Source organism: Aphelocoma coerulescens, chromosome 1A (genome assembly GCF_041296385.1).
Source record: "Aphelocoma coerulescens isolate FSJ_1873_10779 chromosome 1A, UR_Acoe_1.0, whole genome shotgun sequence".
Lineage (NCBI taxonomy): Eukaryota > Metazoa > Chordata > Aves > Passeriformes > Corvidae > Aphelocoma > Aphelocoma coerulescens.
Window position 1 is genome coordinate 62017066 of NC_091014.1, and position 26769 is coordinate 62043834.

At 42.6% G+C, this 26769-nt stretch overlaps 1 protein-coding gene across 1 annotated transcript; it reads right to left on the reverse strand.

Moving 5' to 3' along the window:
• Nucleotides 1–713: 713 nt before the first annotated feature.
• On the reverse strand, nucleotides 714–26551 carry FAM180A (family with sequence similarity 180 member A). The gene is made up of 3 exons (XM_069003959.1): nucleotides 26223–26551; nucleotides 4525–4625; nucleotides 714–3615 (listed from the first exon to the last, which is right to left on the reverse strand). The coding sequence occupies exons 1-3, from the start codon at nucleotides 26296–26298 to the stop codon at nucleotides 3274–3276; spliced, it is 519 nt and encodes a 172-aa protein (XP_068860060.1). The 5' UTR covers nucleotides 26299–26551; the 3' UTR covers nucleotides 714–3273.
• Nucleotides 26552–26769: the final 218 nt, after the last annotated feature.

Below are 26769 nucleotides of genomic sequence, written 5' to 3' on the forward strand. Positions count from 1 at the left end.
ATTGCAGAGGATTTTGATGCGTGGGGTTAATTCTTCCTGAAATTAGTAATTGTATGTCAGGCTGAAACTTCCATCATGCAACAGAACCTTGAGACCTTTCAGGTAAATTTAACAACTAGTTCTGGAAGAAAAGCTGTACTTAATATAAAGATTTTGGGTTGGCTGATACATCTCGGGGTCTGTTTTTTTAGTTTTTTTCAGAGAAACTAAAAAAATAATTTTAAAAAGTCTAAAACACTCAAAAAAAGAAAAATTGTTTTATTTTAAATGGAAAATAATATAACCTTATTTCATATTTTTTATCATCTATAAGGTCAAAGGGTGGATAAAAGGTGCCATTTAGGGGCAGTGGTTTTCTAACCCATGAGATAAGAACTCCCTATAAAGAAGACTCAGTCTGAAGCAATAAGCCATAAACTGAGATAGGGAGAAGGCAACCTACACCTGCATCTTAAGCAATACTGAGGGATGGAAATGCCCTAAGCCCAAAGAATTTCCCTGAAGGCAGAGTGCTCCTTCCCACCTGAACTCTGGAAGGAGGAGGCAATCTCATTCCTATTTATTAACTCCTTCACGTAATAAGGGACAGTTCCCTCTTCCCTCCCGTACCGTTGCTCTCATGAAGAGTTTCACAGTCTAAGATAAGCAATTACTCAAGCTGAAGTTGCAAAATAGTAAATCTGCTGCTGAAATCAATACAATGCAAAGGCAAGTACTTTTATGTAGAATGTTTTTATTATTACATTGAGAGTCTCTGTTAAATTAACCTGGGCAGTCCAAGCACTTTCCCAAGGAATAAATCTTTTTCTTACATTACACACAGTAAAGGGAGGAGGTAAGAAAACTCATAAAACCTTTATTTTCTGTTGAGGAGATAAATGTTTCAGTTACCAATTTGTAAGGTACAGTAAGGTATGTATGCTATAGGGAGTTATAAGATATTAAAAATTATCTGTAATTCTTTTCTGTGGAATATTTTATGATTAGTAAACTCTGCTGGGCAGTCCTGTTGTGGGGTGAGGAGCATGGCTGGGAGGCATTTCTCTGGATGGTGACTGCTAGCAATTAATATTTGCTCTAGTTATTTTTATTGCTATTTTTGCCGACTTGGAGTAGCTGGCTGTGAGGGATTTATGAATTGCTCTGGTTCCAGGCTCTTTCAGTAAGTGGTGTTTCAGGGAGCCAAGAAGCAGAGCTGCAAAGGCAGTATTGCACTCTGTGGCATTTCCCCTCCATGTGTTTGTAAAGCATGCTGGGGGAAGGAATCCCAAGCGGATCATCAGTGTCAAAGCTGAGGGCTCAAAGGGCGCGCGGGCAGGAGCGCGAGGCTGCTCTGGAGGTGCTGAGCTCTGTGTGTGCAAGCAGAGGAGACAGAGAGATTTGTGGCCCACAGCCTCGTGGCTGAGGTTTGCAGGTTCCTTCACCATCTGCCAGACAGGCTTTGAAGATGGCCAACAAAACTCTTCAGGTATAAAATGTGCCTGCACATACGTGTGTCTAAATGAATGTGCACCCTCATACACACAAATCCAGGAACCCCTGGGAGAAACAAGACTGACTGTGTCTTTTATAAGCCCTTTGTCCAGCTGCTAATGCCGTGGCCAGACTGCCCCTAAGGCTGCTGTGGTTTCACATTCCCACAGGTGTTTGCCAAATCCAGTGTGCTCTGACTGCTTGCACTGTGCTCTTTGCTGTGCTTCTGGGTGGATTTTTTCAGCTTCGGTCCTTGAAGTGTCCCTTTTAATGGACACAGAAGAATTAATTCCTTTTGCTCAAGGGATGCAAAAGCAGTTAAACATGATGCAGAACTTGGGCTGGAATCCTTAGGTCTCTTTTATTCTCAGGGATTTGTAATTTGGGCCTGCATCCTTAAGACATTATGCAATAAAGAGGTAGAGAATGATGGTATGAAAGGATAAAATTAATGTTCAGCTATTTTCCCATGGTCTGGAAGTAGAAGCACCTTTAATATCAATAGAAAACCAGAATTTGTATCTCTTGTGCACAAAAACTAGGGGATTTAACTTAGAATAATCTGGATTTTTGATAGCTAGTCATCTGTCTGACAAAATATTCTGTCTGTTTTCTGTTCATGATTTTTCAGGGAGTTTATTATAATCAGTTGCACTACTTCTACAGTTTTTCCTTTGCTGCTCCCAAATTCATAATTCGCACCACTGAATTGGTAAATAGCCTTTTCTGCTAAGTGGTCAGATGCAATTGTTCATTGACTGAACAATTTGGGATTCTTCTAAGTACTCAGCACTTATGTGCACACACATTCGTGAACAGACACACACACACACACACACGTATACTCAAATGAATATACAATTTACTATAAAAAAAATAGAGCCACAGTGCTAAATTCAGCACCAGGTATGTTTTAATGCACCTTCCTCCCTCACCCCAGGGGGATTCTGAAGCATGGGTTTAGATGACCTACGTTCAAGTGGTAGAACCAGGAAAAATGTGTCATTATTAAATTAAATAGGGCCTTTGTCTTGCCTTGGATTCCAGTGAGGACAAATACATGTTTCTTTCAAAAAAAAAACAAGCAGCAGAAGCAAAGTCATGTGCAAATAATGGAAGAATCATTGCAGACTGTTTGGGAGGACCGCTCCAGGAAGCAGGGAATACGTTCACAGGCATTGTTTGCTGCTGGTCTTCACAATGCCCTTTGTCTTCTGCAAATGTTATTGCAATTAAACACTGGCTCAGCCAAATGAAGTAAATCAGAGAGTACTTATTTATGAGAACATTTGGAATGAATAATATGTGGCATAATTTCTGAAGGCTGACAGATATGAAACCTCTTCCTTTTACAGAGGGCCTTCATCTCTGTGTAATATTCTCTTATTGGCCAGACAAAACATGAACTTCTTTCCCCAGCTAGGAAAGCGGCACTCTCCAGCACTTATACATCAGCATGTGAGCATAAGCACAGTATATTTATGAATTTTTTATAGAAAACCCACAGGATGAATCAAGGGTTTGCCTGAAACAAGGCTCTGCCTGGGTGTACACCAGACTCCCTTCTTTGCCTGTCACAGAACGTGCCTCCAAGCCAGCACAAAAATCAAATTCTGAGGGCTGACGGCGTTTTTCACCCTTAACATGGAACTAGAAAGCGGATTCCACAAGAGGGAGCCAGAAAACAAATAATCTTTCATGAAGCAGGCTATTAAACTCTTTACAGCATAAAGTGGTGGACGTGCTACCTTGTGTCCATTATCAACCAGCGCAGGTGGCTGAGCTGCTGCTCCTCTCCCACTATGATGGCTGTTTGTTGTAAGGGAACATCAGGTCGTTCTTCAGGGCTTTGTAAAGATTGACAAAGGATTCAGCCCAAGTGTCTTTCTGGTGGCCCTGAGACTGAGCAGCTCTGTAGGCCGTGTAGACCATGGTCAGCACTGTCCTTTCAAAGTCTTCTTTCTTGAGGACCCTTGGGTAGGAAGCCAGCCTGCTGCTCAGCCTGCGGATCTCTGTGATGCTCTTGGGGATAATCTCATTGCAGACGGTGTCAAACTCAGCAGCCTTCCTCAGGGAAGCCAGCTCCTCATCTTTGATGGAGATCCTCTGACCTTTGTCAATGTCAAGCTCAGCTAAAAGAAACTGGTACAAAATCAGAATACAGAAAGCTATTTATTTTCTTTCTAGACAGAGTAAATGTGAATTAACAACATGGCCTTGGGTCTTTAATTTTTGTCAAATGGAGACAATTGCACTGTCTGGATGTGAGGAAGACCAGAAAGTTTCTGTGTGAGCATTGGACTCCTGTGTTACCTGTCTGGGAAAACCAGAGACAGGCTAAGGGGAAAGGAAAGAGTAAAAGGAAAAAGCAGGCAGTCTTCTGTTGTCCAAAACTGGCATGGGCTGCTGCTGGTACCACATGGGGATTAGAGAGGTGGAGACAGCAGCACAGCTGGGAAAGGCTGTTTACCCTGCCAGGGATAGCCAAGGTCTGAACGAGCACAGCAGTGACTTCCCAGCCCATGTCCCCTGTTTGGACATCCAATCCTAGCTTCTAAAATGTGGGCTAGATAGATTTGGCCCCTACACCTTGTTCAGTCAGGCCACTTTCCCTTACTAACCGTATGACCAGAATGTGATTTACAGATTGCTGTGCTGTAAAAGAAGGGACATGAATTGCTCTGAAGAGAAACAGTCATGCCCTTGGGATTACTTTGCAATACTTGTGGCTTTAATAATTTGGGACTGAGACATAGCCCAAAGAATCTACATGCATTGTGTTGTTTATATGCAACTGTTCTGTGAGAAAGCTTCTTTCAGTGGAAAGCCTTTCACTCTAGTTTTCACTTTGCTCAAAGATCTGAGTTTGTCATACATATATATATATATATCTACATGTAGCTGTTCCCACCCTTCTGGTGGACTATCACACAGGCATGGGTTTACTGCTGGCATGACTAAAAGTGACATGAAGCCAGATAATGAATAATCCACCCCAGTATGGACAGTACCCCCAGTCTTGGTTAAGGCTTAAGGTGCCATATACTGAACCTCATAAAGCAGGACCACATCTTCCAGCGAGTTCTGTAACACTGGGTTGAGGAAAGCAGCTGAAGACCTCTTGCATCGCTGAGCAGCTGGGAAGAGCATAGCTGGAAAACAATAATGGGAAAAGAGAGGTTCTATAAGGTGCCAAACACTGACAAGAAGAAGCACTTTTCAATAGTAGAGTCAAGTAAAAACCTGAGTTGCAAAGACTTACTGTACAGTACGACAAATCTCGCTGTAAATAAAATGTGTGGCAGGGACTGCTTTGACCCTGATCTACCAGGGATGGAGTTAGCTGTTTGTCCCAGATCCATAGGGTGCCTAACACAGAGTGCTTTGCTATCCCAGCCTGGGGCTCTGAGTTGCAGCCTCAGAGGTGAAAGGAATTGGATAATTGCAGCATCAACATTGTCTGAAATACAATACATTGTCTGAAATTCCTGGATCAAAAGGGGGAAATCAATACTGACATTCAATAAAACCTACTTTTTTCAGTCCGTTCTTCTACTGTCATGCTTCTGAGACTCTACATTTCTCCTGGTTTCAGTTGTCTAAATGTTGATCTCCCCTTATTTATTAGAGACAGATCCACCAGAGAGTAATCAGCTCATCTGTCCCGGGCATTTACACTTGGAAGGAGTGACTCACCCAGATGTCTGTGTCTCTTCACTGAGCCTGTTACCAGCTTAGACAAGACAGCTACATCCAGTGAGGTGAATCCCAGCTTACTGTGCCTTTAATACTTTGCAGTGTGATAACTGGAAAAAACAGAGCCTGCTATGATCAGGTATTGGTTCACCACTGTGAAGTGCACTACAGACTTTGTGTCAGGGAAATGAGACCGAAAACATATGTACAGTCCCTGAACTCAGCACCCCAGTGGAGTAGAGAATTTGTGGAATCAGTGACCTGGACAGTCCGGAGTATAGAAAACATCTGATGCTGCTTTAGAGAAGACCTAAATGCTTTGAGTTATTAACCAGGTTACTAACCATCCATGTACTTTTCAAAGGTCTAAATTACTTTCAGAGCAAGAAGGAAAAATTCTGTTGTGCGTTTTAGTTGTATATTATTATTTATTGTATGTTATTTAGATTTTGATGTTTGGGTAATCATAATTTGAATTTGTTGGATTTTATTTCAAATATTTAGGAATAGGAAGAGTTGTTTTTTTTAATCTGTGCTTATGTGACTATTGGTATGTTTCCTGTAAACTTCGCTTCTCAACTTTAACTCTGTTTACCAATAGATAAACTTGGAAACCAGTCTAAGAAAACAAGGAAACAAATGCCCCACATTTTGAAAGACATTATGATTCCCCTGTCAAAATTAAGATTTTTTAGAATTATGAGTAATATCTAATAGAACATGAAGCTAACTTTGAATTTCTGAAAAGTTTCATCCCACCCTTCCTCTACCAGAATTTTTTTCCCATGAAGCATTTTTACTAAATCCATTTTGTCTAGTTTTGCTAAAGTTCTTGCGATGGATTTTGCATGCTGCCTGTAAAAAACCTGAACATCATTTAAAGCTCTCTCTTCTGGGCATTAAAAAAAAAAAAAAAAAAAAAGCTGGAGCAACTGTAATTATTTTATGGAAAAATTTTCCCTACTCTCTGACTACATGGTTCGTCAGACAATTTGCCTCTTTGGTTACCCAAGCAGATCATAAATATGCAGTTTCTTCCAGGCTCTGTACCCTAAATGCAGCCCTGTTTGCTGCACCATTGGCAACTGTTGACTTTGTTATAGTTTGGCTTGTTAATGATATTTAAATTCTAGTAAACCAAGAAGAGAGAAACCAGACCCTCAGGACCTTTATTATCCAGCATATGGAAATGAATCGGGATAATGCTAGGTATGAAGCAATTCATACTTGACACAACAAAGGGTATTTTGGCCTTAAATTAGCTAAGGAATAGGTAAAATATTTTGTTGAATTGCAGTAAACCTACTGGAGATAGATACAGTAGATAGCATGGGTATGGCATTTTGATAAGATACCTCCAGTGCTGGCTGCTTCTTATTCCACCCATGTGAGTTTAGATCAAAATGTTTAAAATGATGGGATAGTGCTTTCTGGATGTGTGACTAACAGCCTAAAGGAGTGAACACACCGAGGCAAAGAACAGAGATGTTGAAAAGGATTTGGTCTCTGCAGCAGCAGATTTGGTCTCTCCCCAGCCCAGCACCATGCCTTTAGCACCTGAGCAGCTTGCCTGGCCCAGCAGAGGAGGACGGAGTTTGGGAGAGATCCCAAGCTGCCTGCAGGGTCTGCTGTGGGAGAGTGTTTGCCTGGCTGACCACTGGCATTTGGGGCTGTGCCCGTTTGCTGCTGCTGCTCCATCCCTGATGTTTCCCTCTCTTGCTCAGAGCTTTGCTGAGGCACACTGGAGCTACTCCGTTTTTTGCTCTTGACAATTCCAGAATGCAATTGAGTGCATGTGAAGCACTTGAAACTTCAAGCACTAATTGCTGAGTAATTAAAACTTTTATTACGGGGCAATTAAAACTCTAATTACTAAGCAGCTGGCAGAAATCCAGTCCAGAATGATGACTATTCATTTTTATCTCTTTTAGATGCCCTTTTGGTGAAAACAGCCTCAGAGCACGGAGTACCTCTACATATGCAGATGGTTTACATCTCAAATATCCCCTTGAGCCATGGGAAAAGTGTCTGTGGCATCTTGCTTCAGTGATGTCATGCTTCTTGTCATCACACTGAACGCTTTTAACTTTCAATCCAAGCACAGATTCCCACCGTGGAGCTGAGCTGGGAGTCACCAGCTTCAGCCCAACACCACTCACCCAGAAAAGCCTCAGCTAAGGACTCACACAAAAATGAATGCCATGGTATTGATTCAGTACGGGCCCACTTGCTGAGTCACAGGTCATACCTCAGAAAGAAGCAGGGTTTGACTACCCTGCTCTTCCCAGGATAACATGGCTTAGGTTAGGAGATTCAAAGGGACAAGGGCCTGGGCTGCTCTGTCATGAGAAGGGACTTTTTATGCATATCAGAGGCATGCCAGCCCCTGCAGCACTGACTCCCTCGTCTCATTATCTCATTCCCAAAACATATTAAAGTCTGTTACGGCTCTTAGGGATTCTACTCAGAAAGTCTTTCAGAGCTCATTTGTATTTGTCATGGTTATCTGATTTTCTTGATCTGCATTTTATTCAGTCCTTCCCTTTCTCTTTCTTCCTGCTCAGTAGTCAAATCCTTCCATCAGCACTTCTTCCACAGTCCTCTCCATGAATTCATGAGTTCCTCCAAGTCTGTATGAGCATTTAGAGCAAGCACTCTGATTTTCATTGTACTGACTTAAAACACGTGTCAGTTAAGCACAATAGCTGAGATATAGAAAGATTTTCAGTCAGTTTCTACATTTAGTGATTGCAAATTCCACTTGAAACTTTTTTGCTGACTTTTACTTCTTCCTGCATTTACTTCCATCTCTGACATGAGTTGTCTGGGGACATAAAGAACAGTAGAGGAGTTTGGAACTCTTCACTAATTTCTTTCCCAAGGGACTTCTCTGTAAAGCTATCAAGCAATTGAAGATGCAAGGTGATGTGCATCACTTTATGCTGATGTTGCAGCCAATCCATTTCAATGACAGTAGCCATGAACATCTAAGCAGCAGAGATCCCCAATTAGTATTGAGAGAGAAAGCCCAGCCCAGGGATCTCTGAAGTTGGTGGAGAGTCTCCTATCAATTCATTGTTTTTATTTCTCTTACAAGTGTGTTAAGACATCTCCAGTGTAGATGTGGGTGCTTCTGTCATAAGGGCTGATCAGTCATGTAACAAGAAGCTTATGATTCGTGGAGACAAGTTGGGAAACACAAGGCTTTCATTATCCTTACTGAAAACATTTTCTATTATATATCTTTGTACTGCCATACTCAGCCTCTTCCAAATACCCAAATCTCCAAATCTCCTTCTCCAGTGGGGCCTTGGGAGTTCTTTGCTGCCCAGTCAGGGCTCAGGGCTGGCGGTGGATCAGCGAGAGCAGCATGTCTGAGCACAGCCACCCCCTCTGAGCCTCCCTGCCTGACCCTGCACAGCCTCATCCTGTGCCCTGGAGTGCACCACTGCCTCTGCCTGAAGATTTCAGGCAGCCCACACATCTCCTGCTAAAATGCCTGTCAGACTTGGTGCAGAAACCCCTATTCTCTGCACTGCTTGCAGCAGGAGCCCATCCAATCTCCTATGGCTCTGTTGACTCAATTCCACTCTCCTTCAAGACTACCCACCTTCTTAAACAAAAAGAAAGCCATATTTGCCAACCCATTGACCTGCTTCTAACCACAGCTCATGCATCTTTATGGTTTAAACATAACATCACATTTGAGGCTGAAAATAGCCTCATTTTATAGATGTTTTCATCTTTCTTAAGAACTCTGCCAGAATCTTCTGCACTTCATTAGCCATGTGGTAAATATTTGTGATCCTCTCCCAGGTTTTCCCTGCAGTTTCATTGGTGAGGGTACAGATATTTAGTTTTGCTTTCCAGTTCATGCATCTGCTCGTGATTTCCCAGTTGCTTCCTGTGATGTGTTTGCTCAATAAGTACAGAGCATAGCTGCAGGAGTTCCCAGTTATCTGTGCATCATCAATGCCCTTTTCTTCCCCTATGAAAAGGTATGAAGCACGATTTGGCCCCTGTACAGACCATTGCTCCAAAGCAAGTACAGCTCCCCAGGGCTCTAGGACATGAACAGTTTAATTGGGGTTATGACTCAAAGGAATTATTTTGATTGCAGTCAGAGGCATGAAAAAGAATTATCTCATTGCTTCAGTAGGACCCCTTTTATGGAGGAGCAGAGGAACAAGAGGGATTTGATTCTTCAAGATGGATGAAAGTTTTTGCCAAAGAAAACAAATTCAGCACTGTCCACAAAGTGATTGTATAGGCAGAAACAGTAGCCATTAGAATTAACAATATGCAAAAATGATGAGTGGTCCAGGCTGCCTGAATCTATTTTGTTGCAGTTTCTAGAAGCTGTTGTTTTGGATTTTAGGGCAAATGCCTGAAATGCTCACAAGAGGATTCTTTATTGTGTGGGTGACTGCACACTGGAACAGATTGTCCAGAGGAGTTGCAGAGTCTCCCTCACTGGAGATATTTAAGAATCGTCTGAACACAATCCTGTGCCTTGGGGATATCCTGCCTCTGGGATGACCCTGCTTGAACAGGGAGGTGGGACCAGATGATCCACTGTGGTCCCTTCCAACCTGCCCCATTCTGTGTCTATAACTCTCTGTGGGAAGCAGTGGTTTGAGCTCTCCATGACCATGCTGTGCAGAAGAGAAGAGGACATGAGTGTCAAAGGTTGCAAACACTTGAGAAAAGCTTTTGTTTCATGGTTCTCTTTGATAACCTTACTTCTGAGGGCTTGCACACAGACCAGAAGTATCTTTTATACATAAAGAGTTTTATTTCTGTCAAATGATGCTTTGGTGATTCCAAGCTGTTACTTCATTGCTGGAGTAACAATTCACTATTCCCTATTTGCTGCCTCAGGCTAACTTGGAAACACCCTTTGAAAAACATGTCTTTCTGCAGTGGTGCCAAAAGCATCATTTACTCCAGGGTGAGGGGATATTGACCTATGAGAGGTGTGTTGGGCAGTGAAAGTGGTAATGTAAACCAGAAAAAGGGCAGTATTATTAAAGGACTAATGTGTTTTATGTGTTTTACTCCTTGTCCTGCCCTTGGCTCATCCCCAGAAGGATGCATCTTCACCATCTGCAAGGTGTTTGTACTGTCCTGGGCCTGCAGCTGTACACAGGGCAGAACATGAGCTTTGGCTACATTTCCTGACTTTTGGCTCTTTTATATCAAAACTGCAATTTTAGAAATGATTGAACACTTTGTCCTAGTGCAGGAGAAATTGAAAGAGTCGGGAGCCAGAGGAAGAATAAGAGGAATAAAATAAGGAAAACACACAAAATCCTAGAAAGACAAGAGAAAAATGCTGCAGTGCTATAGCCTAGCATCTGAAACTTGTGCCTGGATTTGCAGTTATTCACACAAGTCGCTTCCATGACAACAAGTGCAATGCAAAGACTTGTGCATTCCAACTTTAATACATTTAAATCTCCATTACTGGGAGATTAAATCACAATGTCCCTTAGGAGAACACAGCAGCAAGATGGAGAAAACATTTTAATTACAAAACAACATGAATTAGCACATGTTTAAAAGCAGCTACTGAGAGAATTTGCCTCTTTTTACTCTCAGTTCATATCCTTGTCTTCTCAGCTCCTAAGGCTAAACTTAATTCCTGACTGTTGACTAAAAGCAGGAGTGGACATTATCATCATCTTTAAAAAAAATGGTTAAAGGAAAAGAAAAGCTTTGTCTTGAAAAGTTTTGTCAATAAGGATGTAAGAAGTAGATCACCCCACAAAAGTTTGCAACAGGCAATACTGTTCTTAGGAAAAAAATCAGTTTTAAACACTTAAAATTAATAGCAGATATTCAGTTCCGTAGTGCAACACATAACCAGCTTTTTTCAAAGGAAGTTAGTTTTTATTAATTTATCTCCTTTTTAAGAAACAAACACATTCTGAAAGGGTGTCTCAGCTGCATAAAACAGAACCCATTCCCACATAAACTTCTGCACTTCATAAATGAACTGAGATGTGCGAGGTTAGATTAATGTGCAACAGAGTTTCCATACAAAAAACCTAGAGTGGTAATAGCCTGTCTAGCTACTAGGCACAAGTAAGAAATGTAAAGATGTATTAGAAATACCAAAAAGCCATTATGCTTGCAGGAATGGATATTGCTAGAGAAGAAAATGGTTAAGCTGAGCTTGTGTTTGTGAGAGGTGGAGGATATTTACATTTATGACTTAAGTGAAATGGTTTCAAAGACATCACTAGCACCAACTAACTAAAATGGTCTGAGAATTTATTCTCTCATATGGAATTTCCATTATGCAGCATTTTCACCTGTTCCCAGCCTGAAACAATGTATACTGTGTTATTTATTCTTCCCTGGGTGTGATAAGGAGGGGGTCCCCACCTGGAATTATTTATGCTCATAAAAAAACATTGCAGTCAGCCAGAAGAGGCCTTTATTATGCTGGAGTAAAGTCACTGCAGAAGGTGTGAAGAGAAAAAACACACACAGAGAAACTGAAGGAAAGAAGAAGTAGAATATACTACCTTATCTTTCGTTTTGCTGTCTTATTACCACAAACTGGGGGTAGACTATGGCAAAAAAAAGAACAGTATAAGTGAAGGGCAGCAACAAAGAAAAGAAATATCAACCCTGCTCCACAGGTTTAACACATAGCCAGTAAACAATAGTGGTAGCACAGTTAATTTCAGGCAGACTTGGGAAATGGACCAGTACTTTATATTCTTGTCTTCATTGCAGAGCCACCTCTCCTTCCCTATCTGTGTTGCTCACGTGGCCCTTATCCAAGGAAAAGACATCAAGCAGTCTTAATTAAACATATTTGAAATTGTTTCTTAGAAATCAACAAGTGAAGGGATATAACAAAGATCCAACCTACTTCCATTTGTCCCAGGAGGCAGCAGAGAAGGGAGTGAGTGAGGGAAGGAAGGAATCAAAACAGCTAGGTGTTTGTGTTTTGGTGCTGAGCTGTGGGGAAGCACCCGAGGAGCAGAGTGAAGCAGCTGCCTCTGCTGCTGAGCAATGGAGAGAGAGCAAGGGAAATCAGAGCTCTGCTTCATGGGAAAAGGCAGAACTACAGCAGCTCCCAGAGCTGCCTGCATGGTGCTATTGCTGCTCTGAAAGGAAAGCCCTTCAACACCACATCACTGTCACCACTTCTCTGCCCTTTTTATACTAACATCACAGAGCCCAAAGCGGTGGGCTCAAGCCTTGCACCACGTCCCAGGCATGTATTTCCTCACAGCTGAGTCACTGGGCACAGAGAAAAGGTATTCATTCAGTAGTGAAGAATGGCTGGGTTTCCTTTGTGTCTTGGCAGACGAAGGTGACTGCTTGGCGAGGGTTGTGCTCAGTCTGACCTAATGGAGCTGTAGCTGCAAGGGGCAGCCCGGCTCTCCTGCCCGGCACTCCCTCCTTCCCTTTGTGCTGACACCAACACCCCTTTGTGTGGCCAAACGGGGAGCTAAGCCAGGAATCTGCCTGGTCGTGAATGAAGGGAGAAAGCAAACAAAAAAAACAGTGGTAGATTTTAGCTGCCTCACTTCGCAACACATCTGCTATGCCAGCAGCATTTCTACGTGTGAGAAACTCCTAGTGCAGTTGTTCTCTGACTGTTCCTCGTGTATCTGGTGATGATTCAAGTCCTCAGATGACCTAAGGATGGACATCAGGCCTGGGAGGAAAAGCAGAAGCCCTTCCTCATGCCTTCATACCCTTGATCTAACCACCACATGAATAAGATCACTTTTTGGTTGATGACCACCTCAACAAGGGTAGTCACTGCTCTTGCTAGAGGTGAAGGTTGGCTGCAGGATTGTTAGCTACCAAATAGTTCTTCCCCTTCTATGCTTACACCCCACTGAGCTTTTAACAGAGGAAATTCAGCTGGCAGAAAGAATATGTAAAATTTATTCCCAGACTGGGTGAAGAGGAAGGAATTAAAGGTCCAGTTTGAACTACAGACCTAGCAGGGAGTATGGAATTTTATTTCGTTATCACATGACAGCTCAGAAATGCTGGGGACCCTGGAATTATTCACTTAAGCCATCTATGAATGGTTTCAACTGGCAAATAAATTCAAGTGTCTGACAGTGGGTCTAGGAGCAGTGTCTCATCTGATTAACAACTATTATTATTTTATTCACGTATGAACTACTCACATGAAACAGCAAGGTATTCCTCATACTCACTAAGTATGAATATCACAGCTCAGAACTGAGGAGGAATAAACGTTAGATTGATAATTTCTTCTCCCTCCAACTAGAAACAATCAGAAATGTCTTTCCTTTTCCTTCAGATCCCCATCCAAATTGAAATAAATTGTTAGGAAGTGAATACATAAATACCAGTTTTCTGCTTCCTCTGCTCTGGGATTTCACTTGTTCTTCAAAAGCAGGGAAACCCCAGCTGCCTTTCCAGCTGTTCATTGAGCTCCAAATGTCAGTGCACCTGCTCTGGTTTTCTTAATGACATGAATATGTGCTGGATGAGAAAGAGTATAAATCAGCCTTGCCCAGTAAACAAAAAGAATGGGGATACTGGGTCCTTTTTGTAAAGAAATGTGGTTTTTTTCGGAGGCAGTGCATTTTCAAATCATTGTGTGATTTATAGTAGTGTTGATAAAGATAAGGAGTCTGAGAAAGGGACTCAGACCTGAAGATGGATTTGGGTTTGTCTCTGAACTGGATTGGTACAGCTGCTTTGCCACCTGAGCAAACCATGAAGGATGGAGAGCTGGGCTGTATCCCTGGGTGAGAGTCAAGGGAAGTGTGTTCCTCCTGGAGAGGTGAGTGAGGATCAGCATGGGAAGACATCTGTTCTGTCAAATACACACCTGCACGCATGTCTGGGCCCTGTTATGTTAATGTCTGCATCTGTGTGGAACTAAAATTACAATATTAATGGAGCTCAAATACAATCCTCCACTAAATCTAATCAGTGGATTTCAATGTGTGCAGATGCAATGTTGGGCCAAGACAGTCTTTGTGATATTGCCATAAACATAGCAAAGATATAAAGGATGAATGTAAAATGGATTGTGTTTATAGCTGCATCTCCCTTTCACAAACACACATATGGGATTTCCATTTTACAAAGCTGACACTTTTCCAGTCTTCACTGTTATTTCATACTCTCCTAAAACCTGGCTGTTTCTAGATCTTTCAGGTTTCACAATCTGCTGAAATAAAGCTGAGACTGACGTACAACTGGATTCACCATTAAATACAGAAAGTCTTGGCAAAACTTGGAATGCTGCAAATTGTTAAAGGCTGCTGGACACTGTGGGTGAGATCCTCAGATGACCTGAACTGGCACCACCAGCCCTGTGATGCTGCTCTGCTGGCAGCCAGGGCACAAACTGTGCTGTGAAAGACATGCTTGGGATCACAGAGAAGACAAGAAAGGTAGAGTCAGGGTTACAGAAATTTTACAGCCAACAGAATAACCCAAATATCCTGTTTTCTGAGGAGAGAGACCTGAAAGGCACAAAATGCCGACAGCTGTGCCTGAAGTTGATGGAAATTCAGAACTCAATTTCTTTCACTGCTGCAGTTCCTGCCCCTACATGTGCCATCTCCCAGTGGCTCCCAGCCCAAGAGGACCCTGCCAATTTGTCACATGTATTTGACTCAGTGCTCTTGTTCCTTAACATACACCCTCTTCTGCAGCCATTTGAGCTGAACTTGTAAAATAGATTTTGGCTTGTGGGAAAATAATGTAAGTAAACATTTAAGGAAAAAATGACCTCATGATCTAAATTTAGGATGAACAAATTTAGAGAAAGGGGGGAAGGCCTGATTTCCAGTGAAATCCTCTAGCATGCTGCTGACTGAAACCAGCTGGGAGTTGGTTCTTTGGTTTAACTCTATGTGTGAGGACTGTGAGGGAAGGCATTAGTACTGTGGAGAAGCACTTCAGGTAATATGCTGTGATACTCATGGTAAATCTCATCCTGTTGTTTGGGCTTTCTTCTTACTAGTTCAGAGACTCTGAAGCTTTCATATTGAAATGAGCTTGCTTAGAAAGGTTTTGCTGGCATGTGAGTTACAGCCTGCTAGAGCAAAATCTTCTTGTCAGTTTGCTGTCTGTTGCTTTGGCCTACAGAATCACTCCTTGCCAAAGCTGGACTTCAGCATGTGATATATCTGCATGGCAGATCTTCCTAAGCTTGCTAGTGGTGCCGTTCTCCCAGGTAAGCTTATAGACATCACCTGGTTGTGAGTATGTGATTGATACCCATCTTACATCATCTTCATATGACTTCCTTTTGTCAAGCTGGGGTACTCATTGTCTGAGGTACTGGAACACACTAGTCATTTGTAGGGGTAGATCGACATTTAGTATGGCCATAAAATAAGTCAGGGACTACTTGTCTCCCTATTTATAATTCCAAATGATAGCCCAAATAATCTTTAAGTTCTGCTTTGACCTCTGAGTGCTGAGGATTAAGGATGGATGAAGCAGAATGAAGCTTGTCATGGCTGAGCTCCTTGGATTAGTAGCTGTTAACCATTGCATGGGATTCCAGAGACAGGCTGCCACAAGCACGCCAATTTGTTGTGAAAGGAACGCTCAGAAGGTGATTTATAACTTTGCCTAAATAATACATGCATTAATTTGTCAGCAGAAGCACCCATAGGGAAGTGCATTGGGCTTTGAGAACAGCTCAGTAAACCACAGTATGTTCCAGCAGTTGCTCCCAGCTGGAATTGCAATGAGAAGCACTGGCACTCTTTCCCACCTCAGTGGGCAGACATCCAGTGGGTGCTGAGGTCCAGCCTCAGGTCCAGCAGCATTCATGTGCAGAGGCATCAGGGATCATACATCTGCTTCTCTGACAGCTTGCATCTTGGTAGGAATGCAGGAATGCATCTTGGTAGGAATTCTTGCATGAATTCAACCAGGAGGGAAAAGCTCCTGGGGGAACATCATAGATGGGTGTGAAAACCAGCTGGGCATGACACACATTTCCATCTTTGGTCAAGAAAATAGAAAGGGAGGGTATAAAGTATTTAAGACTCGTGACGAGTTGGTTACACTGCAAAACTTGTGCAAGTAGAAACTGAGCCCTTTGCCTTGATGGTGATATTTTACTTCAGAGGCCCTCTCTGCTCCTTTGGAGGATCTAAGTGCATATGTTGTTCAGCTCTGGCATTCACTTTGGCTGGACCACACTGGCTGTGAGCAGCACTCACAGGGAGTGGGGCTGACATGACGGGGTGCATGACGGATTGATGGGCTATGGCACATGCAGTTAGTCATTCAGGGTTTGAAGGGTATCCAGAAATTCCCAGCAAGTGTCCAGCAGCTTCTGGCTAGAAAAGGAGTGTCTTTCTAGGGAAATACAATTTGTTATGGTATCCCTAACACTTAGGTATTTACCAGGCAGATTCTTCAAAACCAGACTTCATCAGCTGAAGCCCACAGCCCTCCCCTGCTGTGAGCATGCAAAATACAGCACCATGGGAACACTACTCACCAGTCTGTGTGACTGCCCCGTCTTCCTCAGCCCCATTGCTAAACATCTCCATCCTGCTCTCTGCCTTCCTGCAGGATTCCCTCCCTCCTTAACATGCAGCATTGCCCAGGCCCCAGCCAAGTGCCTGCAGTCTTCCCTCAGTGCAGTAGGATAGTTTTAGGGAGAGATCGGACGCTGTGCTGCCCATTCATTTCACCCTGGCTTTTCCCAGATGTGCTGTGTGTCAACAGGGCCACATCACCATTCTCCTTCTGCTGGAGAGCCCAAGAGGGCGGCCACACAGTGCCCCCTGCCACTTGGGCCTATCTGGGGCTGAGAGATCTGATTTTTGCTCATTGTATCCGATTCCTGCTACGGGACAGCCGAGTGCGGAGAAATGTTTGGATGCTTTTTTATCTTGATTTCTTTGTAAGGACCCAACTGAGCTTTACGTTTGCTAAGTACAAGTCAAGTACTTAGTTCTGTTTATTAAAAACCTGGCAGTAGAAAGCAACAGAACAAGTAGTGTATACATTTTTATCATTAGGCTATTACCTTCCAAAACCTTCTGCCAAATTGGCAGGGTAATCCAGGAAAACAGAAGTTGCTGCAACTATGAAAAATGGATGGTTTCATTCAACACATGCTGTACTATATTAGGAGGTCCATGAATAGTGTTTAACTGGAAATGGAGTTTGTTCAGTGCCAAGACATGAATAATTACAGTAAATAAAAAATGAAGCATGTTTTAAATGCCTTTTATTTTAAAAGGGGGCTTAAGACATGAACAGTTCCTTGAGACATAAAATCTGTGCTTAATAAATAAATTCAATAAACACTTTGTGTTTCTTCAGAGCCAAGCATAAACAAAAAAGTAATGTCATGGCTGTGAGCATTATGAAAATCAGGGAGGAAACTGAGGGCTTTCAAAACCTGATCCATTCCTCCAGGGACTGATAGGGAGATACAGGGACTTGGGCAGTTGTGGTGCTGTTTCTTATGACTGATGTTAATGGGAAATGCTGTAGCTCCATAGTCCTTTAAAACTGCAAGTTTCTTGCAACTGCTGTGGAATAAAATGGGCTGTTTCTTGGGCAGTGGCAAGAATCTTTTTGTATACCTACACAGTTTAGAAGGTCAAAGGGAGTGTTAAACAAGTGGAGATATCCTGACACACTGATGATTCAGTAGCAGTAACTTTCATTTTTATACTGTGATTAGAGGTCAATTGCCCAGATTAGAAGCTCTCAACATCCTGGTAGGATGAGAGGCTGTTGGGGACTAGGAGTAAACTTGAGTCCTGCTTACATGAGAAAAAGGCAGTGCCAGCTCCAAAGAAGAGCAACCATTCCAAGAGCCTGAGAGGCAGATGGGTAAGATGAAGACCAGCTGTGACAGATGGACATCTGCTGAAGTGTGGGTTCAAATGGGGATGCCTACCATGCTGACAAGGGAGACAGTGCTACTCTAATCTTGACTGGATGGGCACATTAGTATTTTTCATCCATATTTATACATTTTCTCTCTCTCTGCACCTTTCCTTTATCTTCGTTTTTCCTCTCCTTCATACCACCTTCATTTTTACCTCCAGCTTTTTCCCCTTTTCTTTCTCAGTATATCCGTCCTTTGCTTTTGTCTCTGTCTCCCTCTTTGTGGCTCAAATTACCCCTGCCAGATTGGAAAGTCTCTACTCTTCCCAAGACAGAGAAGAGATTAGAAGCATCAAGTCCTTTTGTGGCATACCACCACCTGCCAAATGGATGGAGATGATTAAATCCTGATATTCTGGCTTGCAGCAGATATCCACATCCAGCCCAGTGCAGTTTACTCTCTTCACAATTAGGCAAAACCTATCTGAAGTGTTCTGCTTCCCTGTGTTGTGCCAGGGGGTGAGGGGGCCAGTCAGGTGTCACAGAAGACCTTGTGAATTTGGGTCTCCAACATGAGACTGAAGCACAGCATTGTCCTTCCACTGTCCCATTTCCTCCCAAATAACCTCTGAGCACTGAACAACTTATTTTTCCCTTTCTCAGCATCTTTTTTCAGCTACCCACCTGGCTCCTCCTGAGCAGAGAGAGAGACTCAGTGGTTTGGAGTCAGGCTCCTGGCTGGTGACCTGTTTCCCTGTGGCTAGGGAGGAATTTCCGGAGGACGAGTGGTATGCATGCTGCTCTCAGGGGAACTGGGGGGTTGCCAAACCTAACCAGCAAAGTGGGCCAGGAAAAGCCTCACATATGCTTTCACCAGGGGAAAGGAATGTTTGTGGAAATTGGGAGTAGTGGAGCTTATCTAACTTTGCTTCTCTCCTCCTCACATTCTCAGCCTCCAGCCCAGCACTGAGCTTCTGCTCTCACAAGCACTGTGGTAGCAGGAGAAGTGGAGACAGCTTATTGCTGCACCCTGGAGCATCTCAGGGAGGGTAAAAGGAGTTACTGGCTGAGGCTTGGTCACTGAGTAAGCATGGAAACACAACAGCTTGTGGTGCAGAGCTGGGCTGGTTTAATGTCTCTGAATGAGCAAGTATGCTGAAGGGGATATATCATAAAGTGCCATAGCAACAGCCAAATTAAACAGGATTTGGGTGTAATGAGAGACACAGGGACAATAGAGACATACAGGATCCCTTTCTTGACTTTCTTTCCTTCCAGTGAGAGAGAATATCTCACAGGTGACAGTCCCTTGGGGTTTTTTGTTTGTGTTAAATAACAAGTGTCATTTGCAGCTTATTTTCAAGTTGCCTTTTTTTTTTCCTTTTAATGATGCTTTGATACATTTCCCCCTCTGCTTCCCAGCACCAGCTCTCTGTACAGCTGACCTGCATCACCTTCACCCATGCCAGTGCCATTTTGCTGTAAAACAACAAATAACTCATTCAGGCTGGAAGATTTTAAAAATCAAGTTACTATAGGAAACCAGATTCAAGAAAATGAATTGTGGCCTCACTCCTGAGAGCAGAAAAACTATTGCTGACTTTTGTTGTGCTGGTTTGCACATTTAAGTGCTTTTAAAGTTAAAGCAAGGGCAGGCTGCTTTGCCCCCTTCAAGCCAAGAGACTGGCACAGCTCCCTGTTTTGCTGCAGCCAGGTCCATGTACCCAGCTGGCTTCTCTGCATCTTGGATGGACTCAGCTCCCCTCGGCAGAACCACCGGGGTGCAGGGAGATTCACAGAGCCCTGGCTGTGCCTACAGGCAATCACCAATTTCTCCTCCAGCACCCAGGGTCCTGCCCTGTGGCTCCAGCACCTCCAGGGTCCAGCACCAGGACCCTGTGGGTCCTGCCCTGCCTTGAGCCCAGGCACAAGCACTGCGTGCGAAGTTAATTGCTGCCCCACTCAGCTCTTCACCTCAGCAATTTGCATCTTGCATGTCACTGTCCGAACAATCAGAGCCTCTGCAGCCTGATGATGTTCATTAAGGCCTGCTGACTTCCCTTTTAATTAGATTGTACTGTTCTGTGCTTCTGACCGGATTTCTTTCTGCGTGAGAAGCCATTACACTCCTGCTGAATTTGGCGTGATCTACCCCGAGAAAACAAGAAAAGCACTTTATGCTTCAGAAACAGAATTAAAAATAAATAAATAAATCAATCACAGCTATTAACAATACACAGGACTACACTCACAGTCATCCTGAAGAGATTTGGGGCACGGGATTTAATGACTCTGTACCTCACGATGAAAAAGGATGCTAATATTTCCTCTCCTTAATTACACTGAAAGTTCTCTGGAGAAGGACAGATTACTTTTTATGCTGTGTGTTTGCATAATGCCAGGTACCATTGAGGTCTCTGGGCCCAGCAGTTGAGTATAAGGCAACCAGGGGGGGGACTCACAGTGTTTTACATGAGTTTATTTCATTCATCACAGAGTTGTTTCACCTATGGAAGAGAACACTGGCTGATCAACAGGCACTAGGAGCAGTGAGATGCTGGTTAGAGGGAGGTGAAGGGAGCTATTTCCAGGTGAAAGTGGAAAGAGACACTTAAAGGGCAGGAGGTGCTTCCCAAATGAACTCTGGCTGGGACAGGAGGACCTTTGTGCAAACTGATCCAGATCCCAGGACAGTTCCACACCTGGAACTGAGGCAAATAGATGTGACACTACAGCCTGCAGGAATTCTCAAAAAGATGACCAAAGTGACAGCAAATATCTTACTGACTTGCCAGTCCTCAGTACTGGGATGGAACTGGCATCACCAGAAAGATTCTACAGGTGCCATTTTCAAGCAAACAGTTCTCATTTAGTCTAGCACATATCAAAGAGAAAACAGCTTTACTTCATGTGTCTTCCTCTTGTTGTTTACTCAGGTTTCCTCAAAATTGTCTAGCTCCTCTGTCTTTTTAACTTTATAGCTGTGTGAGCAGTAAGATTTAGCCATTTTTTGGCTGCTTCCTGTGGTGAATGAAGTCTCAGAATCACTTAGATCCTTCCTTCCTAACAGCATGACTGCTTTCATAGAGTACAAAATCCATCTGAGATTTAAACTAAAATGTGGAAACTTCCATAATCTATCTTCCCTCTGATCTCATCACAGTTTAGCATCATTGCCCTAGAAAAGATTAGAAACCTTGATTTTTTTTTTTTTTTTTTTTTTTTTTAAATAAGAATCCTTTGCATGTCTTTCAGGTTCAGGTAGCCACTGTGAATTCTGCTTCAGGGATCATACTCCATGCAGGTTAAATTAATTAAGTCTGGGCCTAAAGGAGCATTTGGCAAATCAGGACATGCTAGAATGGATTTTGATTACAATCACAGCCCTACCCTATTGGATATTTATCCTACCATGGTTAAAATCCATTCAGAGACTGTGGTATTCCAGTTACCTTTGCAGCTGTACTAATAACAAACCCCTTTCCTAACCTTTCTCTGGAAGTGCCTTCATCTCCTTACAGATAGAGTTGCAATATTTGGTGCAGAAATAATTTGTGTCAGGGGACTCCAGCCCACAAACCTGCATTCCCAGGAACTGGGCAGACTCATGGAACGGACTCAGGCAGGTGGGAAAAACTTTTGCAGCAGATTGATCACACCTTTTGAAGCTCCAGTGAGGTCATTGGAATGGGCCCAACAAGCAGGGAAGTTGGGGCAATTGAGGCAGTTTTCCAAGTGATCACATGAGAGCCAGAGAAAAGGGAAATATTGCATTTTCCTCATAAGAAGTAATGTTCTTTATGCAGGCAGGCTTAGACAGAGCTGGGGCTGTTTCATAGCTTTCATTTCACATCTTTCATTTACACTGCACATTTTAAGAATTGGATAACAATGTCTTTATAGAATTTAAAGGAAGTTGGATAGATGTTACCATTTAAAAATTTCTGGTAGCTGGTCCAGATGATGTAACTTCTTTTTACACTTGGACCAGATCTCTGGAAACCTTGTCACATATCAAATAACCCAGACCATAACCTGGTTTACTGAAGGAGCACTGGGTACATAAATGTGTATGTGTTTGACCATTTGTGTTGCAATTACAGCCTGTGTTCAGGCCACATTCCCTTGGCTCATGCTCTCCAAGCCAAAAATGTCCAGCAAGGGTTACTGTTGGTGGTGGAACCTCAGAAGCTGCTCAAGGAGGGAGTGCCTGGCTGTAAGGATGCAATGTGAGATGCAGCAGGGAGGACAGGGAAATAAGATGAAAAGGAGTGGGGATGAAGGGCATGCTCTACTTTCTGGGGCACTCAATCTTTGCACACACAGCAGAGATCACCTCCAACCAAATGACTGCAGAGATTAGAATGTATTAAACACTGCTTCCTTACAAAAGTACTGGCTGGCTTTCCAGCAACAACCAGTCTCTCGCTCTCTTCTACACAGTCTTTCCTCTCCTGGCATAGGACAGCTGCCAGCCCACTCCTGCTAAGCCCACAAGCAGAAGCAGCAGGCAAAAGTTGCTCAGGTAGCAGCTGCTCCATCAAACTCACAAACTGAGCTACCACAACCCTAGAGCAAATTAAAAAAAAAAAAAAAAAAAAGAGTTTGCAATGTTGTGGGGAAATCAAGGAGGATGGACCTTTTGTTTGTTCAAGCAATTCCTTCTGCAGAAAACCTTTAAGGAGAGCAAACTCTTCCCCTCGTGCTCTCAAACAACCATTTGATTTTCACCAGCCATTAGAGACTGGGTAGAAAATAAGGTATGTGGGCCAGATAGATCTGGATGGGACTGTAAAGCTGCTTTTGAGGTCTGGAAGGAACAGCACAAAAAGTCCCCAAAAGCATGAAACCTCTGTGGTGCTGATATATCCTTTTCTCACTGATGGGTGAAAAGCATTTTACCTTCTTATTCTGTATCTTTCAACATCTCCTTTCCCAGCCTCCACTGAGGGGTGAACTTACCCTTGCAGCTGCTTCTGCACTGTCCAAAAGCCACAGCCATAAGAAATCTGCATCTTTCCTCCCTGAGTAACCACACAGCAAGAATACTACTGTTTGTGTGTCCCATTTATTAGAATCAGGCAGCCTTTACAGCAAATAAACTCCAGCCAGCTGAGATGACATGTGCTAATAAGGATTGCCTTAGGGTTTCTCCCCAGGGAACAGACAATTCTTGTAATACTCATAAGGCTTGCTTCTGCTCTCCAGTGGATTGGTACTTCTCAAAGAAGTTTGATGGAAGCAACTGGCAAGCACTGACACCATCTCTGGTTGCCATAGCTTCATGGAGGAGGTGTTTTGCTTATTTTTGTTGTCAAACCCCAGGATTTTTTCCTTGGTTTCTTCAGAAGAAACATTTCTTAAGAACTGGAATTCTTTGGAACTAGAAGAATTTATATGACCTCACCTCTGCCATTGCACAGGGAATAATACTTAGTCAGCAGAGACTTTTAATTACCTTTTTTCATTATGCTTTTTCCCTAGACAGGAGCTTCACAAAATCTGAGAGGGTAATTCCATGCAGCTAAGCCTACAAGAGGCTCCAGGAAACTTGAGGTGATGACAAGAAAATTATTTCATCATCACTCAGGATCTTTTCTTTATTATTCTAAACACACCCATCCTAAAGACCAAGCTTTGCCTGTGATTTCTGGACCAGTGTTCCCAACTCAATCAAAGCAGGCTGAGGAGTGTGTGTAAGATTTTTAATGCAAAGGGCTGAGGCAGTTTAAAAAGAAAAAGGAAAGAATAAAGCACTCTGTTTTCCTGACAGAAATGCATTTCTTTTTTCCCCACTCATTGATGCTTCTAAGCAAAGGGAAAAGGGAGGTGGCAGTCTGGAGATCCCACTCACCAGTCAGCACAAGTGTGTTCATCTTTTCTCATGCCTGAGGTTTTCTTGACCGAAGCTTGAATGATTGGTTACAAGGGTTGGGGATCCCAGGCTGCCACAGTGCTTCCCAGTGGAAACATGGTAAAAGCCAGACCTTGTTGTATACAATATTGACTGCTCATTTCCATCACAAACAACAACTGCTGGCAATCAAAGCAAGGTCTTTGCCCTACTGTTTTGTAAACAATCTGGATGACAAGACAGCATGGAGATGATACACAGATCTGTCTTTCATTTCCACCAGACCAGATGTTGATCTGTCTTTCCTTTTCACTGCAAAACTCCGATCAGGACTTGGATAAGCCTTAAATGACTGAGGTTTAACCTAAACAAGACTCAGTTGTCATTTGTGGAGGGAGGGAAGAGCTCTGAGTGTGCAGAAGAATGTGTCATTTCTCAGTACTCCAATTTTATCTTAGGTTTCTAAGAAATTCAAAAATTAAGACAGTATTTGGGCCCTCTCTAGATACTGCAGATTTGGCTGGGCTGACACATAGTTCAGGGGAGTGGAGATTCACTGAAGTAGTCATTGCTGAAGAAGTCATGCCTCTAAAACATCTTTAGAGCAGAATAGTCCCAGCAGATGTGGAAAAGAAATCTGGTTTCCCCCTCAGAAAATGCCTGCACACACTATTTGTGACAACTGAACTTATCACAACAGGGAATGAATCTTCTCTTCCCTCTGAAGTCTCCAAAAACAAGTGCTAGAGCTTCCAGCTTGAAAAAAACCTGCTTTCCCAAAGGGCAAAATAGAGTTCTGATGTTTTTCTTTAAATATTCATGTTGATTAAAACTGGATTTTAACAGTTGCATTAATTCCTTTTAGGGTCGAGGTGTTGTTTAATTAAAATAAGTGTGTTAGCAAAAGTGAAGAACATCCTTAAATTGCATAGTGATTATTCCATGAGCTCCCTTTTCTTTTCTAAATTTTTTTTCCATTTCTTAGGCAAGGTGAAGTCATTATTCCAAAGGGTGGGCTTGTGTTTTTTTTTTTTTTTAATATATCATATCTATTTTTTTTTTTTTTAATCAGATCTAGTTCTGATTTTCTCACATTTTTGTGTCATCCCTGGAATGACAAATTCTTACCTGCAGAATTACAGGATCTTATGATGAAAATTGGTGCTGTTTCCTGTCTTATACCAGAAGAAAAAAGTAAGGCACATACAGGTACAATGACTCATGCAATATCAGCCAAGAGTCTGAAGACAAACTTGTGGAAAGAACCTGCCTTGGTGAGTCCCAGGTCAATGCCCTGCCAGTGAGCTCCCACTAACAGGGATTTCTGTGAAGAACAATTAAGCACTGTAAGGAAAAATTAAGCATTCATACAGCCTGAGCAGGATTGTGTAGCTCTCCATTAATTCCCTCAATCATTCCCTCTCCTACAAATCAAAGCCCAAACCCAACTGGCAGACTAGAATGGTACCAGCTGTGATGAGGAAGACATGGGAGACTGGAGTAAGGAGGGAGGCCATTGAATGCTCTATTTTTTTAGCAGACCTTTAACCTTTTAGCAGTTCCTTTAAACATCTGTGAATCTCAATATCAGAACCAAATAAGTCTTTCGGGAGGTGTTTCCTTTCTCCACTTCCAGCAGCCACTGAACCCATGCCAAACACCAGAGGAGAGAATAAAACCAAAAAAGGGAAAAGGCATCATTACTAGCTTTGAAGCAAGCATCTCCTGTGCAATCCAATAGTCCCCAAACATTCCATATGCTGCTGTCACACACCTGAATACAAATATGTCACGACTGTGTATTGCCACATTGGCAGCTGAAGCCTGATAAGACATGAGGTCGCTTTCTCTGTGTTATCTGTGCTCCTCTGCCAGGGCAGGGTAGCAGCATTCCCAGGCACCTTGCACAATCTAGGCATTCTTTTCTTTACTATTACCAGGTGTCATCCTGCTAGAGCAAATTATGCCAGCTGTGTCTGCACAGGCTTTCACTTTAAGGTTTCATACCGTATTTTTTGTAAATTCAGGAGAAAAATCAGAAAGAAGAGAGAAAGGAAAAAGTGCAAGAATGTAATTCTCGTTCTTGGGATATTTTATATATTTTTATTATAATAGAATACAAATTTAATTTTACCTTTTTGCACTTATTCAAGTGTATTTTTCTATTTATCTATGTATTTTTTAGCTGACCTGTTTAACGGAGAAAAAAATTCCAGAGGCAGGGAAAAATTGTATAATTGTGTGTGTATATATATATATATACATACATATATATATATATACATGTATAATGCAACATAATTTCAGACCAAATCTACAACTCAAATTTTTCTCTTAATAGTTTTTCAGGTTTAAATCTTACCTCTGCTCCATCTGTGGGTCACAGTGGCATGAGCACTGTAATAGAACAGCAGCAGCACCAAAGTCTTCCAAAGCATCCTTCTCTTTAAAATACGTACGTCTAGCTGTATGGTAGATTTTTTATTTCCCAGCTCCTTTCTTTTCAGGAATAAATAATGGCTTTTCCTCTCCCCCTCCCCCTTTGCAGAAGAACCAGTCTATTCTTCTGAGTAGAGCTGAAGTCAGCGCTCAGCTCTTCTCCCAAACCAAGTCTCCTCGGGATCAGGAAACTTACTTTCACAGACAGACTTTGTTTTTATCCACATCTGGAATGACTCATAGTGCATGTGAGTTTGCTGGCAGCTGGCTGAATAAATATCATTACATTTTTGTAGTTGAGTTTCGTTTGTTATATGGGCCAGTTGGAATTTATTTTTGTCCAATAAACAGCCACAAGTATCTTCATTAAAAGAGAGTCTGGAACTGTAGCTACTCCTCTGTAACACAGGGGGCTATACACTAACCCCTGTCCAAGGCAAATCCCTCCTCTGGAATGATGGACAGCTGCC